General features: G+C 34.2%; 1 protein-coding gene across 17 annotated transcripts in view; it reads left to right on the top strand.

Annotated features, from left to right (window-relative positions):
• The window catches only part of CCDC102B (coiled-coil domain containing 102B), a 229,234-nt gene that overhangs the window by 193,365 nt on the left and 16,915 nt on the right, over nt 1-18,954 (top strand). For 7 of the 17 annotated variants that reach the window (XM_057313335.1, XM_057313337.1, XM_057313336.1 and 4 more), the window contains 2 exons: nt 10,023-10,232; nt 13,444-15,381. The exons of 3 other annotated variants lie outside the window; for them this stretch is intronic. In XM_057313335.1, the coding sequence (XP_057169318.1) occupies nt 10,023-10,232; nt 13,444-13,521 (288 nt within the window). In that variant the 3' untranslated portion in view covers nt 13,522-15,381. Of the gene's footprint in view, nt 1-10,022; nt 10,233-13,443; nt 15,382-18,954 lie in introns of those variants that run through there. 7 more of the 17 variants (XM_057313342.1, XM_048218486.2, XM_057313344.1 and 4 more) reach the window with 2 other exon arrangements.

Raw genomic sequence — 18,954 nt, 5'->3', positions numbered from 1 at the left:
ATTGTAGACCAAAGAAATAGAGTAAGAGAGACCAGAATCAGAGCCACACACATCTGGACAGTTGATCTGTCAACAGATTTGTCACTGCATGCAGTAATGAATAGAGGAGTCAGTAAAACGTGCTGGCTTCAGACTGAAGATGAATGGAAGGAATTAATTTGCCTCATTATAATATTAATCTTTTAAATGAACACTGTAGCTTTAATGTGAAGAAAAGATGGTGTAATTCTGACTTGATCAATAAGACAAACTAATTTTTATTATTCAGTATGTTTTTTTAAAGAATTCACCAATGTATCTCTTTTGTCAAATTTCCCCCCAAATCAGATATTAAAAAGCAGCAAGCATATTTAAAACATGAACATGTCATACCAAGTCATTCTCGATGTAAAGTGGTGATTTAGGAGATGCTCATAAATACATGACACTATTTCATTTTTACATCGTTGTCCTTTTCTACTATTTTCTCCTGTAAATTATATATATACTTTTTTCTCCGTCACAGCTCAGTGTTAATAATTAAAGTTAACTTTCTAATTTATGTGAACTATCAGAGTATATGCAATTCATCGATATACCTTCTAGGTAAAATGATAACTGAGAACTATCAAAATCTCTGAGAAGACTTTTTGGCAAATTTTTTTTTTTTTTTTTTTTTTAAAGAGCGAGCAGGACCAGGGATGGAGGGGCAGGAGGGATAGAGAAAATCTCAAGCAGTCTCCATGCTCAGCACCCGAAGGAGAGTTCAGTCTCAGGACCCAGAGGTCATGACCTGAGCCGAAACCCAAGAGTTGGATGCTTAAACAACTGAGCCACTGAGGCGCCCCTGTTTGTCTAAATTTACTTTTAGGAGAGATTTTGAAAATAAAGAAGGTCTACCTTTCACAGCTTGCTTAATTTTATCTTTCTTACAATGTATTTATTTTCCTAATGCAGATCTTGCTAAGGATTGTGTGTTGACATAACTTTTCTTAGTAATAGAGTACACGTGAGGATGTAATTAACCCATGGCAAAATTAAGTCCCATTAGACACCTTATATAAACCTCTGGTCCCTATCCTTATCGGAACAAGATCCACATTTTAAACCCTCTATTCTGTTTCACTTCTCGAGTTTTGGAAGTGTTGCTTCTGTAAAGTTCATGCCTGATCAAGTTTGTAAGAAATCCACTGCAGCATATCAAAACTTGGCAGGAGAGGTGCAGAAAAGCATCTTTTCACTGTTTTGTTTTTCAGTTATGGCTTTTCTCTGGCTCTCTAGGACATTCTCATAAAACAGTTTTCTATGTTTAACATAACAACAGTGTTGTCTGTTCACATTTTTAAATCTTAACAGTTGCTAGGATATTCATGGATGATTATTACATATCTACATCATTTTTCAATGATTCTGCATTGAAATGGAGAAAATATTTGTGTGTGAAATTCTGGATCCAAAATACCCATTTAGAGTTTTTACTTGAGAAATCTGTAAGTTTTCTCTGCCAGAGTATAAGTAAAGTCTTTATAAATGTATTTTCCTTGTCATTCTAATATATATTGGCTTATTTATACATAGATGTAGTGTTCTTTTGTAATTTGCTTGCATTGCTTTTGATTCATGTTCGAAAGAGATATTTATTTTTGCCTCCTTTTTTATTGAAGTATAATTAACATATATTGTTTTTTTAGTGTCAGGTGTATAATATAATGATTCAACAGTTCTATACATTACTCAGTGCTCATCACAGTAAGTGTTCTCTTAATCCCCTTTATCTGTTTCACCCATCCTCCCACCAACCTCCCCTCTGGCAACCACCAGTTTGTTCTCTATATTTAAAAATCTGGTTTTTGTTTTTGGGGGTTTTTTGGTCTCTTTTTCCTTTGTTATTTCATTTGTTCTGTTTCTTAAATTCCACATATGAGTGAAATCATATGGTATTTGTCTTTCTTTGGCTGACTTATTTTACTTAGCATGATACCCTCTAGCTCCATCCGTGTTGTTGCAAAGGTCAAGATCTCATTCATTTTTATGGCTGAATAATATTCCATTATATATTTGTGTGTGTGTGTGTGTGTGTGTGTGTGTGTGTGTATCTCTCACATCTTCTTTATCCATTCATCTATTGATGGACACTTGGGTTGCTTTTATATCCTGACTATTGTAAATAATGCTCCAGTAAACATAAGGATGCATATATCTTTTCAAATTAGTGCTTTTATTTCCTTTGGGTAAATACCCAGTAGTGGAATTACTGGGTGATATGGTAATTCTATTTTTAATTTCTTAAGGAGTCTCCTTACTGTTTTCCGCAGTGTCTTCGCCTGTTTGCGTTCCCACCAATAGTACATGAAGGTTCTTTTTTCTCTGGCTATCCTCTTTTTTTTAACAAAAAATTAACCAAAAAAATGTTAATTTGTACTTTATTAAAATGTATCACTTTTGCTATAAAGACACTATTAAGATATTTAAAACACAAGCCAAAGATTAGTAAGACATATTTGCAAAATACATATCTGATAAAGGGTGAATATCCAAAATATGAAAAGGTCTCTTGTTTAAAAAACATTTTTATTAAGCTTTATTTTCTGAAGAAGTTTTAGAGTCACCACAAAATTGAGGGTAAAATACAAGAGATTTATACCTCCTACCCACAAATGCGCAGCCTCCCCCATTATCAAATCTCTCACAGAGAGGCGCACTGGAATGACTGATGAACTACACTGACCCAGCATTATCACCCCAGTCCATAGTTTACATTAAGGTTCAGTATTGGGTTATACATTATATAGATTTGGACAAATATATAATGTATCCATCATTGTGGTATCATATACAATATTTTCACTGCCCTAAAAATCCTCTGTGCTCCATCTGTTTATTCTTCCCTTTCTTCAGCCTCTCCTTTTACCCCCTTCAACTTCTAAGAAACACTAATATTTTTCAGTGTCTCTATAATTTTTCTTTTTCCAGAATGCCATATAGTTGGAATCCTACAGTATGAAGTCTTTTCAGATTGGCTTTGTAGTAATATACATTTAGGATTCCTTCATGTCTTTTTATGTTTTGAAAGCTCGTTTCTTTTTTGGGGGCTTCATTATATTCCATTGTCTGGCCATCCTTCAATTTATCCCTTCTCCTATTCAAGTTTTGTCAATTAGGCATAAAGCTGCAATAAACATCCTAGTGTGGGTTTGGGGAGTTTTTTATTTTTATTTTGTTATTTTTTAAATTTTTTGTGCAGTTTTCTGTGTGGATGTACTTTTCAACTCCTTTGGGCAAATACCAAGGAGCATGATCGCCAGATAGTAAGATAAGAATATGTTTAGTTTTGTAAGAAACCACCAAACCGTCTTTCAAAGTGGGGCCATATTCTTTTGCATTCCCACCAGCAATGCAGGACAGTTCCTATGGCTCCACAATCTCACCAACGTTTGGTGTTGTCAGTGTTCTGGATTTTCACCATTCTAATAGGTGTGTACTCTTATCCCATTGTTTTAATTTGCATTTTCCTGATGTGATGTGTATGATGTGAAGCATCTTTTCCTATATTATTTCACATCTGTATATCTTCTTGGTAAGATCTCTGTTATCTGTAGATCTTGGGCCCATTATCAAATGGGTTGTTTTCTACTGTTGAATTTAAAGAATTCTTTGTGTATTTTGGATAACAGTCCTTTATCAGATATGGTTTTTCCAAATAGTTTCTTTCAGTCTTAGGCTTGTCTTCCCATTCTCGTGACATTGTTTTTCACAGAGCAGAAGTTTTTAATTTTAATGGTCTAGTTTATTAATTATTTCTTTCATGAATCATGCCATTGGCTATGTGTCTAAAAAGCCATCACCAAATCCATGGTCATCTAAATTTTCTCCTGTGCTATATGTTTTCTGTGAAATTTTGGAGTTTTGTGTTTTACATCTGGTTTGTGATACATTTTGAGTTAATTTTTTTAAGGGTGTAGTGTCTGTATCTAGATTATTTCTTTTGCATGTGGTTCCCTCTTCTTTAATTTAACTTTGGCACGCATTTTATTTCAAATAAGTTCTGGGGCTCTTTACTTTTAGAAATTCTCCAAAGATTTAAAATGAAATTAAAGTAACTAAAATACATGTGACATTGCACATTACTAAAACCATTTATTGTGCTCTTGACTTTTGGTAAAAGAGGATGTGAGCTATCACTGAGCTGTATTTAACTGTGGACAGGTGGGAAGTAGATTTTAATTTAGGAGAGAGTTTGTCCAATTCTTATTTATGATTTTCAGACTTAGAGAAAGAATGTTAAAAGACCCCAGGGTGGGATAACATCAGTAATATGCATACTGCATTAGGTTTTTTAATGTGAGTCTGCAGAATTGCTTTTCTTTTGAATTAATCTTCTGGTAGAGAAAGATGAAACAAGGCTCAAAACCCCAAAATACATCAAAAGAAAACATACTTTTCTGTAATGTACTATTATGGATTCGAAATATGGTGGGTGCTATTGCAAAGGGATATACGTATGTTAGCAGCTGTTGGCATGGTATGGATATAATGAGCTCAGGATTGGAATCAGCGAGGAACTTTAGATGAACCATAGCTTGAGTTCTTTGCGTACCTTGAGAATTACTTCTACTCTTAAGGACCCCAGTTTCCTCATGGCAGGAAGTACAAATTTACAGGATTATTGGAAGGATAAGAAATAACCTATATAGCTCTTTACCAGAAAAATATATTACCCTCAGTAAAAGAGCAATAATCTCATATTGCTAGGAAATAGCAAGCTTCCTGCCTTTTACCTCTTACTTCCAAAATCACAGTTTGTAATGTGATTTTATGGCTGACTTGTCTGAAATGAAAATTCTGAATATTTGCAAATATATTATTGGAATATCCACATGGTTTTAGGTGACTCCTCACTATCCTGCAGAATGCCACATAGTACATTCTGTTGAGGGTTTTCTCAGTTGACAACGTCCATTTACAAAATGACTGTCATCTGGATAAAATATAAAAAAATTAATATACTGTTTTCATCTGTCATTATCTGATTTGGCTGTTGATATTTTTTTTCCTTATTTTTTTATTTTTTAAAAAAGATTTTTCTTTTATTTTTTTGAGAGAGAGAGAGAACAAGCAATGGGGAGGGGCAGAGGGAGGGAGAGAGAAACAGACTCCCCATTCAGCAGGAAGCCTGATGTGGGGCCCAATCCCAGAAGGCTGACGCTCAAGTGACTGAGCCACCCAGGCATCCCTGTTTTTTCCTTTAGGAAACAAATTTATTGCATGAAATATTTGAGTTTGGAATAAATATTTCCCCTAAATAATATAATTTCTGCCTCATAAGATTAGGCTGTAGGGAATATTTTCTATATTTTACAAGCGAAAAATGGAGTCTTTCAAGATAAAGAGAATTGGGACTCAACTGTAGGTCATTTGACTGGAAGTCTTCTCTCTGTATCACTGCATTCACGTTCCATGAAATGCAGCGGAGCTATGCCGAGAGCTATGAGTTAAGAGTAAATCTGAGAAATCCTACTGGTGTTGGGTACGGTAAGCTAAGTAACTGGCTCTTCTAGAATGCTTTCTTAATTTTGCTTTGTGTCTCATTGTTGTAATTGAAATCTGGGAAGGCTGTCTCCTAGAAACTACAATTGTGTACTTTCTCCTTCCTCCAGCAGTACTTACTGATCACTTACATAGCATGTGTCAGGTCCAGGCTGATGAACAAAATGGCATGGCTCTGGAGTCATAAACTTACATTCTGGTTATTATATTGATTAGAATCTTGGATGTCCTTTCAATAGTATTAAGCAACAATAACATCAAGTGAATAGATGAAGATGTTTAGAAATGACCCCATAATTCTAACTTTAGGAATAATCACGGTATTACATTTTCCACGAGCAACTCAGATGATTCTTATGTTCACACTTACTTTCAAAAACCACTGCCTGCTTGTCTAGATTTCGTATCATACTCTAACCCACACCTAATCTTTCATGATAGAACTCTTGGCTCTTGTAATGTTCAACCCTATTTCCTGCTTCCTTTACTGGAACATTCTTGCCTTGTTCTGCCTCTTGACTTCTTAAACTTCAGATTTCAGCTTACATATTATTTCTTCAAATGACCTCTGATTGCCTAATTTATTGCAGGCCTTTCTTATAGCATTCAGGGGGTTTCATCCCTCATGAGTCTCTGCCCGATGTATACCTATATATTTATTTATATTTTGTCAATAGAACATTTGGTGTCTCTTATGTAAGAGATACTAAATAATATTTGTTAAACACCTGAATAGTTGTTTGGGTGTTTACATATTTTTCTCAATGTTTATTTTTTTTAATATTTTACTTATTTATTTGACAGAGGGAGAGACAGAGAGAATACAAGCAGGGGGCGTAGCAGGCAGAGGGAGAAGGAGAAGCAGGCTCCCCACAGAGCAGGCGGAGCCTGATGCGGGGCTTGACCTGAGCCAAAGGCAGACGCTTAACGACTGAGCCACCCAAGCGCCCCTATTCTCAATGTTTAATATGCATAACATTGGAAATCATTAAATCAACAAATATTTTACCAATTACTCTTAAGAGAATGTATTTTTACATTAAAAATTCTAGAAAACACTTTTTCAGTAGTTCCCATATTACCTGAAATTTATTTAACAATCGTACCCACTATTAGTTAAAATTCATAGTATATTAGATTTAGAATGAAAATATTTTAGGATTTTCTCTTGATCACTAAAAGCAAATCAATGGACTTCCATTTCAATTTGATATAATTATTAGAATTGCTTACAATAAATTCTGAAAGCTTAAAATAGTACCTGATTTTTACTTTTTAACTTGCATTCAGTTGAATGCCTTTTAAGATTTATTTATTTTGGAGAGAGAGAGAGAGAGACAGCACAAGCCGGTGGAAGGACAGAGGGAGAGAGCATATGGAGCAGACTCCCCACTGAGTGTGAAGCCCAAGGCGGCTCGATCTCACAACCCTGAGATCATGACCTGAACCGAAATCAAGAGTCCGAGGATTAACTGACTGAGCCACCCAAGCACCTCTCAGTTGAATGGCTTTTAATGTAATAGGTTTTCATGTGATTCTTAGAAAAGAATAATCTGATAAGAAAAAATTTTGTAAAATGAAAACAAAACTGTGTATAGTATTTATGATGTTCAAATTTCTATAGAATCTTTACTTTTTTACTGTGTGTTGTATACATAAATTTATGAAATAATTGCTGTGTCAATAACCTGCAAATAATCAGACATCATTATTTAAGATTTGTTGTTACAACTGAGAAAATCATTCCTTTATTTTTTTTTAAGGATTTGGAGTTTATTCATTCAAACCATCTGTTACTTATATAAAACCTGAGTTCTACCTGAAATCTGTTATCAGGTATAAAATTGACTTTGGTAATTTCTTTTAAATGCCTACAATTTCACAAAGCCTTGACATAACATATTTGTCCTTGGCCAGAAACACATATATTTTCCTAAAATTAATTTTTCATCACCAAGTTAATGACTTTTTGTTATAGCTTTATTATTTTCAATCTGGTAAGTGATGTGATGATAGTCAAAAAGTTTAAGCATTAATCTTAATAATTAAAAAAATGACATGTTGGTAATTGGATTTTGAAATACTGTTTTCACCTTGTATCCCCAACTAGATACCCCACATGTTAAACCACATCATCTAAAACTTGATCCCTGGGGTGCCTGGGTTGCTCATTCAGTTGAGTGTCCGAGTTGATTTCAGCTCAGGTCATGATCTCTCATGGTCCTGGGATGGAGCTGGTATCAGACTCCTCGATCAGCAGAGATGCTCTCTCTCCCTCTGTCCCTCCTCCCCCACTCGCATGCACAATCTCTCTCTCTCTCTCTCTCAAATAAATCTTCAAAAATAAAATAAAATTGGATCCCTTAGTTTATTACATTTAATTGATAAACAAGCTCTAGTCCCAAGAATATAATTTTTGTTTTCTGTTTTTTAGAAGCCAGAGCCTCTCTTAGATTTGGGAACAGAATATTTTCTACAATAATGGTGCAATTTTATGTATATGCAAAAGCAGATTTTAGAAAATTTTTAACTAAAATCCACTTCAAAAGATATTTTGAAGGCTAACATTTTTCTTTTATTTTAAAGTCTAACATTTTTAAAGTTGATTTTGATTAAGTTGATTTCTCTTTTAGAATTTAAAATCTCATGAAAATTACTTTATGATAGTCTAATGCTAATCAATACTTTGCAGTCAAGCTATTTGAAACTAACAATATAAAAATAAATAAATTCAATTTTTATCCTTTACAGTTTCAAAATGTCTCCTATTTTAATCATGTTACATAATTTGCAAGGCATTTTGAATAACTGATTTCATTAGTCCTTATAATTCCATATATGTGGTGGGTCTGGTGTTCTCATCTTAATTTTATTTAAAAACAGGAACAGAAAGAAGAGATGTTTCAGAGTCAGCCAGTGAGAAAGTGACAGAATCAGGACTAGGTTCCAGTTGTTTTTCTACTGCAAAGAATGACTTCACCATACAAAGTTATGCTATAAAACTACTTCGACATTTGGATATACATATGCCCAAATATGTGGGAGAAATACCTATATAATTGTTTTTCCCAAATTATATTACCAGTGTTTCTTCCCTAGGTAGAATATTGCTATTCAAAGTGTTTTCTTCTCAATTTAATTAATTTTACTTTTCACAAACCCTGTCACATTGGGGAATAAATTGCATATATTGGGGAGATGAAGTTACCAGACTGAACTTACCCACAGAATCAATGGTGAAATCAAGATTAGAATTCAGAGCTCATGATTAGAATTTAGAGCTGAAAGAGCTACTAATCATTTCTACTTAACGATACCCAGAACAAGAAAAAAAAAAATCATAACAGCAAACATAATTCAACCTCACTATAATAATGAGCAACCATTTAAACATAATAAAACTGCATAAGATAAACACATTTGATATTGCCTCTTTAAAATCTAAATATAAAAATGTTAAAATAACAAAAACTGACTGACCAAAGAAGACATTAAAATTACCCTAAATCCATCAAATCAAAACTTCTAGAGGTGGGTTCTGGTCACTGGTAATTATAAACATCTCTTCAAGAGAATCTCATGTGCAGCCTTGATTGGGAACCATGGGATGAAAGCAGAGGTAAGCAAACGTTCTGTAAGGGGCTAGAGAGTAAATAATTGAGGCTTTGCTGGCTGTACGGTTTCTGTCCCAGCCGATCAACTCTGCCATTGTTAGTGTGAAAACAATCATAAACAAGATGTAAACCAATGAATGCGGCTGCATTCCGATACAACTGTGTTTGTGACACTGAAATTTGAATTTTATATAACATTAATGTGTCTGAAATAGTATTCTTTTATAAAATTTTTTCAACTACTAAAAAAAGAAAACCTTTATTATGGAATATACTAAAATAGATGGGTCAGATTTGGCCCCCTGGCCATGGTGGCCAACCTCTATTCCCTGGAAATCCAATTAACCACTCACTCGGTGTGTTTGACTGTATTTTATAGTACTCTAATTATGGAATTTATAATATTCTGTTACATTCACTTGTCTTTGTTCTCAGTGACCAGCATAATATGTGGAACTTGAAAGGTATAGTAAGGAAATAAGTAAATGAGTGAATGAATACATGAGCTATATCCATGCAACCAGAATTGCCAAAGAAATTATTTTGTGCCTTCTCAGTCGATAAATGTTCATCATTTAAGTGCCGATTGTTGGCAGAATACCACTGTTTTTCACTTGACATATTTACTTGACAAATATGGTCTGTATGGTTCTAGACATAGTCTCGTGAACCAAGAGGAAAGCTATATTTAACTAGGGCATGGCCTGGTTTTAGGACCTTTGTGTTGTTTGCAACTTTCCAGACAAATATGGTTTTCTTTTTTAAAAGTATAGAAATGCACGTATCTGTGAACCTTTCTTAGTGGGGGCTTTTTTGCTGGGTGCCTTGCCTTTTGGCAAGTACAAGTGCTACATGTTGCCTCTTTGTGTTTCCTGTGTTTAGCTAGAAAGATTGCAGGCTGAAAATATCTCAGAGTGGGACAAGAGGGAAATACTTGAAACAGAAAAACAAGGACTGGAAAAAGAAAATAGAAGGCTAAGGGCCCAGGTGAAAGAAATGGAAGAGCTCCTGGATGGGAAAAATAGATTCAGTGCAAACTCTCAAGACCCTGATTTCAAGACATCGCAGATTGAACCACAGGGACAAAACAAGGTATGGGTCCTCCTTAGAAGCAATGTTCTCACTCACTGTATGTGCCTCCTTGAAGCTTGGTAGATGCTGCCTTCCCTTTTACCCACCTCCAAACCTGAATATTTCCTTTTGTGCTATTTAACATCTGGTCTCTTGCTCTCTTTCTCATTGTAAGGTAGAATAACATTGTTCATGAATATGAACACAGAGTGTAACAAATTTTATATGACAATGTTAGAATAGGACAAATCTGACAGTTTCAAGCTTTTCCAAAAGGAAGAAAAAAGTAAAGGGATGGGCCTTTGTGTTTTTTGTTTCCTTTTATACATTTGTCTCAGTATTTTTCAAGCAATTGATCTTATTTCTCAATGAGTAAATTTCTCCATTAGTTTGAGCAGCTATGTAATAAGCATTTGTCAGTAGTGATAGTATCTGCATAAACATTTCAATTTAGCTGAAGTTTACTCTCCTCTGGTTCTTTTTAGTTTCAGAAAAATTATTTTGGAGTCAATTTAATGCATCATGTTGCAAATAGCTTTTATAGGCTATAGCATAAATATTAAAACTAGAATTAAATTCAACATCTGACTTTGAGAACTTCAGGTTTTTGGAATTGTTTTATCCTAAAGCCAATAGACATAATTCCTGCTATAGATGGGATTTTTTTAAATAAATAGTTTTTAGATTTAAAAAATAATCTCTTAATGGCAGCTGCAATTTGTGTGTTTTAGTGTCAACATGCTGCAAAACATTTGCATCTTGTTTCTATTTCTTCCATTAGAGTACCTTTAGTATCTTAACGCACAATTCTGTTATTTCACTCAATGTCTTTAAAAGTGAATTAAAAGTGAGTTTGATAAGTTCATATTTTTAATTATATAAGTAGTTCATACTCATATGAGCTCTAAAACCTAAGTGACCAGAAAAATTGAATTCCATATCACTTTTCCTTATTCTTTGTGATTCTAGGGATTAATTGCAAATGCAAGATTAAATTGCCTTGGAGTTCTGTGACTTGGCAGTGCAGATATCTAAAGTGAAATGTTATAGTCAGTAATCATAATTTTCATTATATGGATTCAGAAACCAGTCATAATAGTGTATTTGATTCTGACATATACAACTGATAAATCTGCAGAGATGATTTGTGCAGATTTCTGCTTGTGAATTTGATCATCAAAATGCCGGTTTGCATTTGACTCACTTGAACAGAACAAGCCTTTATATTATACTTTGTGTCAGTCACTGCTGTAGAAACTGGGTGATGTGAAGATTAGTGACATTATCCCTGCCCAGCCTAGGCTTAAAATCTATATAGGGAGATAAACACATAAATTATTATCAGTAGTATATCATGATGATTGCTGATAAAGTAGAATGGGAATACAGAGGAAGTAATTCATTCTATTTCATTTTGATTCCTATCTAGTTACATCACCATGTTATAAAGTATGTCAGTTAGGAAATATGAGGGTTGATTGGGGACTGCTTGGAACTGGCATACACGTCAGTTGGCATGTCCTGTCAACAGGGCACAGAGTCCAGACCTGAGCTCTTTGGGACAAGTGTAGTTCTTCAGCTTAGAAATAAACAGAACTTGGAAACTGAAGATTCTGAAAGGTCTGACCACAGTGGGTGTGGTCATCAGTCAGAAAACTATTTCTTAACTATATATTCTCTCCAGGAAGAGGTGTTGATGATTCTTACACTCTTCATTAAGAATTCAGACTCACTGCTTGAACCAAAATAATTACTTACCATAGAGTAGCTGCAGGTCAAAATCCTTGGTGCCACAGAGATCCCCACTGGGGTCAAGATTCAAATGTCCCCAAATGCCAAATAAAAGCTGTATATAAAACATGCCTAAGTCCAGAGAATACTGTAGATTTTATTATAACATGAAGTCAAATTGTAATTTTAACATTATTTTAATAAAAAATTTATATGTATATAAATTATGCATGGAGTATCATATAGGAGTATCATGTGTACGTAGGTATATAATTACCATATAGAAGCACAATAAATGCGAATATAATTTCTGTGTATCAGTGACACTGGAAAGATGTGCTGACATGTGACAAAACAGTAACCACTCAATTATCAGTCTCTAAAAGAGGTGTAAAGTCTCTTATTACATTATCTTTTTATCTAATCACATTTAACAAGTGTCTGTGACAGACACAAAATTGCCTGCTAGTCACAGAAATCTCCAAATCAATAAATTGTGTTAATTTCTTGACCTTTAACATTCTCACTGTTCAGTGATTTATTTTAAGAATTTATTCTTACTTATACAAGAGGGGAAGAATTTCTCATATATATTTGAAATACATAGTGCTATATTTTGCATATATTTTTGCATTTTTGGCTTTAGTATTATAGGGAATAAATTTTTAAAGAAAGTATCTTTTCATTTTATTTTATTTTTTTTAAAGATTTTATTTACTTATTTGACACAGAGAGAGAGAGCACAAGCAGTGGGAGCAGCAAACAAAGGGAGAGGGAGATGCAGGCCCTCCGCTGAGCAAGGAGCCCGATGCGGGGCTCGATCCCAGGACCGTGGGATCATGACCTGAACTGAAGGCAGATACTTAACCAACGGAGCCACCCAGGCGCCCCTATCTTTTCATTTTAAATGACACTATTGGGGCACCTGGGTGGCTCCGTTGGTTAAGGGTCTACCTTTGGCTCAGGTCACGATCTCGGGGTCCTGGGATGGAGCCGTGCATCAGGCTGCCTGTGGAGTCTCTTCTCCATTTGCACCCCCCACCCACTCCACCCCTCCCTGCACACACTCTCTCTCTTAAATAAATAAAATATTAAAAAAATAAAATAAGTTGTGCTGTAAATTTAAAGACAAAGATTCTCCTTAACACAAGTATCTCATGACATGAATCTCCATCTTGTGGTTGTTTTATGTCCTATGTTGAGGCTCTGTGTGCATCAATCTTTTACAATTAAAAAAACCCAGCAGTACACCTGAACTTTTAATGACTAGACTGGAGAATTACTAATCAGTACGAACATTTGAGAGGTGAGACCATGCCTACAAGAGACACAGAGCGAAGGAAGTATCAAGACAACTGGTAAATCGCGTGATTAAGAAAAGAACATCTTCACCAGGGCTTGGTGAGAAGAAAAAGAAAACGAAACTTTAAGGACTTCACGAATTTTAATCTCTTCCTGAGTTTTTAATTCCACCTCCCTTCCTCCCTTTGTTCACTTCCAGGAACTTTTAGGAGGACAGAGAGAAAAGGAGAGGAGAAGAGAAGAGAAGACAAATGAGAGACAAAGAAGGGAAAAGTGAAGTGTGTGCCCAGTATAGTGAGAAGATATAACAAAATAACCACAATGGGAACAAACACAAATAAGCTAATATTTATCAAAGTATCTCCTGATTTTGCTGTAATAGAGAAAAGTAGAATTGTAATTCCCAACCATTTTCCTAAATATGATTCCTATCCTATAAATGCTGACTTACTTTATTTACTTTATTGAGTGAGACAGGTTTTTGTCCTTGGAAAGCCTCAATTCTGTTCATATGCAGTATATGTATTCTCCATTCCAAATAATACTTCTTAAAGTGAAAAGTTATTGGAAAAAGTGGTCAATATTCTACGGGGTAAAGCCCCATGAACTAGTCAACATGCCACTCATGAAGTTTTTTGGAGGCTTGTTTTCTCAGATCATTCTGGCAACTGAATCCCTTCCTTCAGGTCACACTATGGGTCATTTTCAGAAAGTTAATGTGACAGAGGGGTAATTGATGTGTCTTGGGAAAATGATGAATTAATCTAAGAGTGGAAAGGCCGTCAAAGTCAATTCCTAATGAATTTACTTTTCTGACAGTATCCATTCCTTGAGTAGGAATGATATTATATTTATTTTGTTTAGTAACTTTACCCTCAAAAATATTTTCATTCAGAGGTTTAGCAGGCAAAGCTATGGATTCGTTAACTTTTCCTCATTCACTATTTCTTTTTCAAAACCTTCTTTGCTCATAAAATTATTGAATAATTTAAGAATAAAAATAATATCTATTCTTAAACTTATAAAATAGTAATAATTTAAATATAGAATAACAATTTTATGTTACAGATAGGGTCATTCATGTTTTTCTTTAACAGTTCTTACATAGCTCTGCTTCCTGAGCTACACTAGAAATTTTAATTTTTAATATAGTGATTAGTAAAACTGTATTACCATAGAGACTTTTGGATATATGGAAATTCTTAACCCTTTCATATATGGAATATATTTTGTGTATAAAAATGAAAATAATTCCTTTTGAAGAATGTCTTCTTTGTAGCAAAACACTAAGCTACACCTGGGTGTCTTTTATGAATTGATAACTTAGTTACTTCATAAAACTCAGAAACACATCCATGATTTTGTATACATTTTAACAAAAGTCATTGGGATTGTATGGGTTGAGCAGAACAATGTTCTTTTCCCCCAAGAATTTCTGAAGCTACCAGAGATAGACTCTTTATTTTTTTTTTTAAGATTTTATTTATTTATTTGACAGAGAGACAGCCAGTGAGAGACGGAACACAAGCAGGGGGAGTGGGAGAGGAAGAAGCAGGCTCCCAGTGGAGAAGCCTGATGTGGGGCTCGATCCCAGAACACTGGGATCACGTCCTGAGCCGAAGGCAGACGCTTGAGGACTAAGCCACCCAGGCGCCCCCCAGAGATAGACTCTTAAGTACTGTTTATGAAGGTCATAAGGAGGTATCTACTGAAAGTTCCCACTGGATTGAAATAAATCAATATACTACACAATAGGGTGGCATATTCTCTGATATAATATGACTGCCCTCACTCACCCTTCAATACACACATGCATGCCGCAAACAAACACACACGCACTATACAACAAATTGATTTTTAAAAATAAACTCTAAAATAGGAGTTTTATTTTTTCTTTCTGTTTTGTGATTCTCCACTGGAGCATAGGCACACAAATAAAACTTTGTATATATGAAGCTTTGTTTCTAGGAATATATTATCGCTGGGTGGGATTTCAGTTCTTCTAAAAAAAAAAGCAAATGCCGTCATAACTTATTAAATTAAAATTATGAATAGTAAATCCCAACCCCTACTACAGTGTTTGCCACACCTTCTTAAATATGTGTCAAATGAATAAATAAATAAATTTATGTTCCATTTTCATTGTTTAAATTTCATTGTACATTTTGATTTATCTTTAGTTCTTTTACCTTCCTTATTATTCTATGTTAGAGGGCAATGAGGTCCATAAGGTTTTTGGGGGCTTGTAATACTTTTCAAAGTCTTTCCTGTATACTGGATCATTGATATTTTATCCGATAGCCAATTAAAACCAAGATGCAAATTTTGACATTTTAGGTCACTTATATTTTGTAGATTTAGAACTTCATGAAATTTTATAATATAAATTGTGACATTCAGATATGAAATTATATCATTTTGTGTTTGATATGTCTAGTGTACTACTAATAATCCACTATATTATTACGAAATGATTGGCAGTTCACATAGCTGTTATCGGTGGATTTATATTAGCTTGATTTAAAGCAACGATAAAAAATAATATTTAGTTTCTAATTTAAAATGATGAAACACTGTGGTTAAAATACTTCTTTAAAACTAAAGCTAAAATTCAAATTAAAAATAAAACTATAAGATGAGGGGAAAACCCATAGATCTGAGACATTTTATTTTGTTTTTCTTCTTTTCCTTTTTCTTAAAGTGAAATTACATTACATAAAATTAAACATTTTAAAGTGAATAACTTAGTGGCATTTAGTACATTCACAACTTTCCACAACTACCACCTCTAACTGATTCCAGAACATTTTCATCATCCCCAAGGGAAACCCAGTAAGCATTATACAGCAGCTGCCCATCCCTCGCTTCCCTGAACCTCCAGCAACCGCAGGTCTGTTCTCTGTCTCTATGGATTTACGTGTTCTGGATATTTCATATGAATGGGATCGTACAACCTGTAATTTTCTGTGTCCTGCTTCTTTAATTTACATATAAGGTGTTCAAGGTTCGTGTGTACATCAGTACTTCATTTTCCTTTTGGTTGCGTAGTATTTAATTCTGTGGGTATACAACAATTTGTTCATCCATTTATGTGCCAGTGGACACTTGGGTTGTTTTCATCATTTGGCTCTTTTGAATGGCGCTATTATAAACATACATGTGCATTTATTTGAATACCTGCTTTCAGTTCTTTTAGGTAGGAGGAATTAACTAGGAGTGGAATTTCAGGGTCATACGGTAGTTCTATATTTAATGTTTGAAGGAACCAAGGAGTTTTTTTTCCCACAGTGCCTGAACAGTAATATTCCTGTCACATGTATGAGAGTTCCTAGCTCTCCATATCCTCAGAAACACTTGTTCTTTTTTGGTTTTTGTTTTATCTTTTTAAAATTATTCTCATCCTAGTGGGTGTGTAGTGTGGTATCTTGTGATAGATTTGATTAGCATTTCCCTCATGACTAATGACTTAAAAATCCTTCCTTGTGCCTTATATATCTTTTTTGGAGAAATGTCTATTCAAGCTCTTTACCCCTTTTTTTAAACATAAGGTTGTTTGCCTTTCTGTTGCTGAGTTGTAAGAGTTCTTTATGTAGTCTGGATATTAAATCCTTATCATATATTTGATTTCCCAGCATTTTCCACCATTCTTTAGGTTGTCTTTTCACTTTCTTGGGAATGTCTTCTGATGTATGCAGTTTTTAATTTTGATAAATTCCAGTATATCTATTTTTCTTTGGTTGTTTGTTCTTTTAAAGTTTCATTTCTAGGAGTCCATTGCTGAATCCAAGGTTGTGTAGATTTAACCCCTATGTTTTCTTCTAAGACTTTTATAGTTTAACCTGTTATATTTAAGTCATTGACCTATTTTGAGTTAATTTATACACATATAGTATAAGATAGGAATCCAACTTCATTATTTTACATATGGCTACCCAGTTGCTTCAGCACCATGTGTTGAAGAGACTTTATTTCTCCAATTCAATGGTCCTGGTACCTTGTAGTTTATAGATGTATGGGCTTATTTCTGGAGGCTCAGTTTCATTCCATTGATCCACCTGGTTAGCATTATGCCAGTACCACACTGTTTTGATTACTGTACCTTTGTAATAAATTTTGAAATCAAGAAATATGACTCCTTCAACTTTCTTCTTCTTTTTCATTATCATTTTGGATATTTGGAGCCAATTGAAATTCCATATGAATTTGAAGATTAGCTTTTTCATTTCTGAAAAAAAAATGCAGTAGGGCTTTGGATTGGGACTCCATTGAATCTGTAGGTGACTTTTGGGAATATTGAGAAGTGCTGAATGTGTATGTCCCTCCAAAGTTCATATGTTGAAACCTTATTGCAAATGTGATGGTATTTAGAAGTGATGCTTTGGGGAGGTGATTAGGTCTGACAGCAGAGCCCTCATGAATGGAATTAGTGGCTCTATGAAAGAGACTCCAGAGAGCATCCGCATTATTATCCAGTGAAAGTGGTAACCGCTAAATGTGTGATTCAGCAAATCTATAACAGGAAAATGGGACCAGAGGTTAGAGAATGAAAGAATAAAATTCTTATCCTGGTCCATGCTCAATATTTTGGCCGAATAGTACTTCGTGCTTTTGTTTTCTCATTTTTAAGAAAAGAGTCTGGAATAAATAGCCAAGATTCTTCCAGCACCAAAATTCCATTATCCTATTATGTTTTCCAAAATTTAGCTACTAGGTTTAAATAAAAGCACTAATTTGGGTTCATGAGGACAATACAATATTTCTTTAGAATTTCGGTTTATTTTCACTAAAATAGCTTTTGGCTCCTGATACAGCTTAGTGTACTCTTTCCACTTGCTGGATATATTTCTTTTTAATTCATGCAGTTAAATTTAATATGGTTGTTGACATAATTGAGAGATTTTTCATTTCATATTTCTCTGCTACTGCCCATCACTTTCTGTTTCCCTATCGTTTTATTTTGCTTAATTTAATGGTATTTAAATCCCCAAAGCATTTGGCAGGCTTTTTAATTCTCTCTAAATTCTAGGAAAACAGAGAACAGGAAACATCAATATATCAGTAACCAACAACAATCATCTCTGCTTTTTAACCAACTTTAATTTAATTTTCCATTACAAAGTTCCATGTTTGTGTGTGTGTGTGCATGCACACACGTGTGAAGAAGATTCTATTTTAGTGTAACGTGAATCAATAAAGAATAATTACAAATCACATTCATATTTCACATTCAGCTCCTTTTCTAGCATTCTGAAGTTGTGTTATTCCATGTATGTTCAGAATTCACAAGATAGAGAGAAGGAATTTAAAAATAGATTAGATGTTCTTATCTCCTGGAGCAATGTTTCCTGAAGTTGGATCATGGTCCTACTGTACCAAATAGGGTGCTTTCTGAAAATGAAAATTCTAAATTAATAGGCATGTAACTTGGGAAGTAGGCAGGTATATATATTTTAAGAAGTAGCTAGGTGTCCATTCACTGATGAATGGATAAGGAAAATGTGGTATATATACACAATGGAATATTACTCAGCCATAAAAAGAATGAAATCTTGCCATTTGCAATGTTATGGAAGGAGCTAGAAAGTATGATGCTAAGTGAAATAAATCAGTCACAGAAAGACAAATACCATATGATTTCACTCATATGTGGAATTTAAGAAACAAAACAAATGAGCAAAGGGGAAAGAAAAGATAGAGGCAAACCAAGAAA

Source organism: Ursus arctos, unplaced genomic scaffold (assembly GCF_023065955.2).
Source record: "Ursus arctos isolate Adak ecotype North America unplaced genomic scaffold, UrsArc2.0 scaffold_17, whole genome shotgun sequence".
NCBI lineage: Eukaryota > Metazoa > Chordata > Mammalia > Carnivora > Ursidae > Ursus > Ursus arctos.
This window is presented reverse-complemented; position numbering and strand designations above follow the sequence as displayed.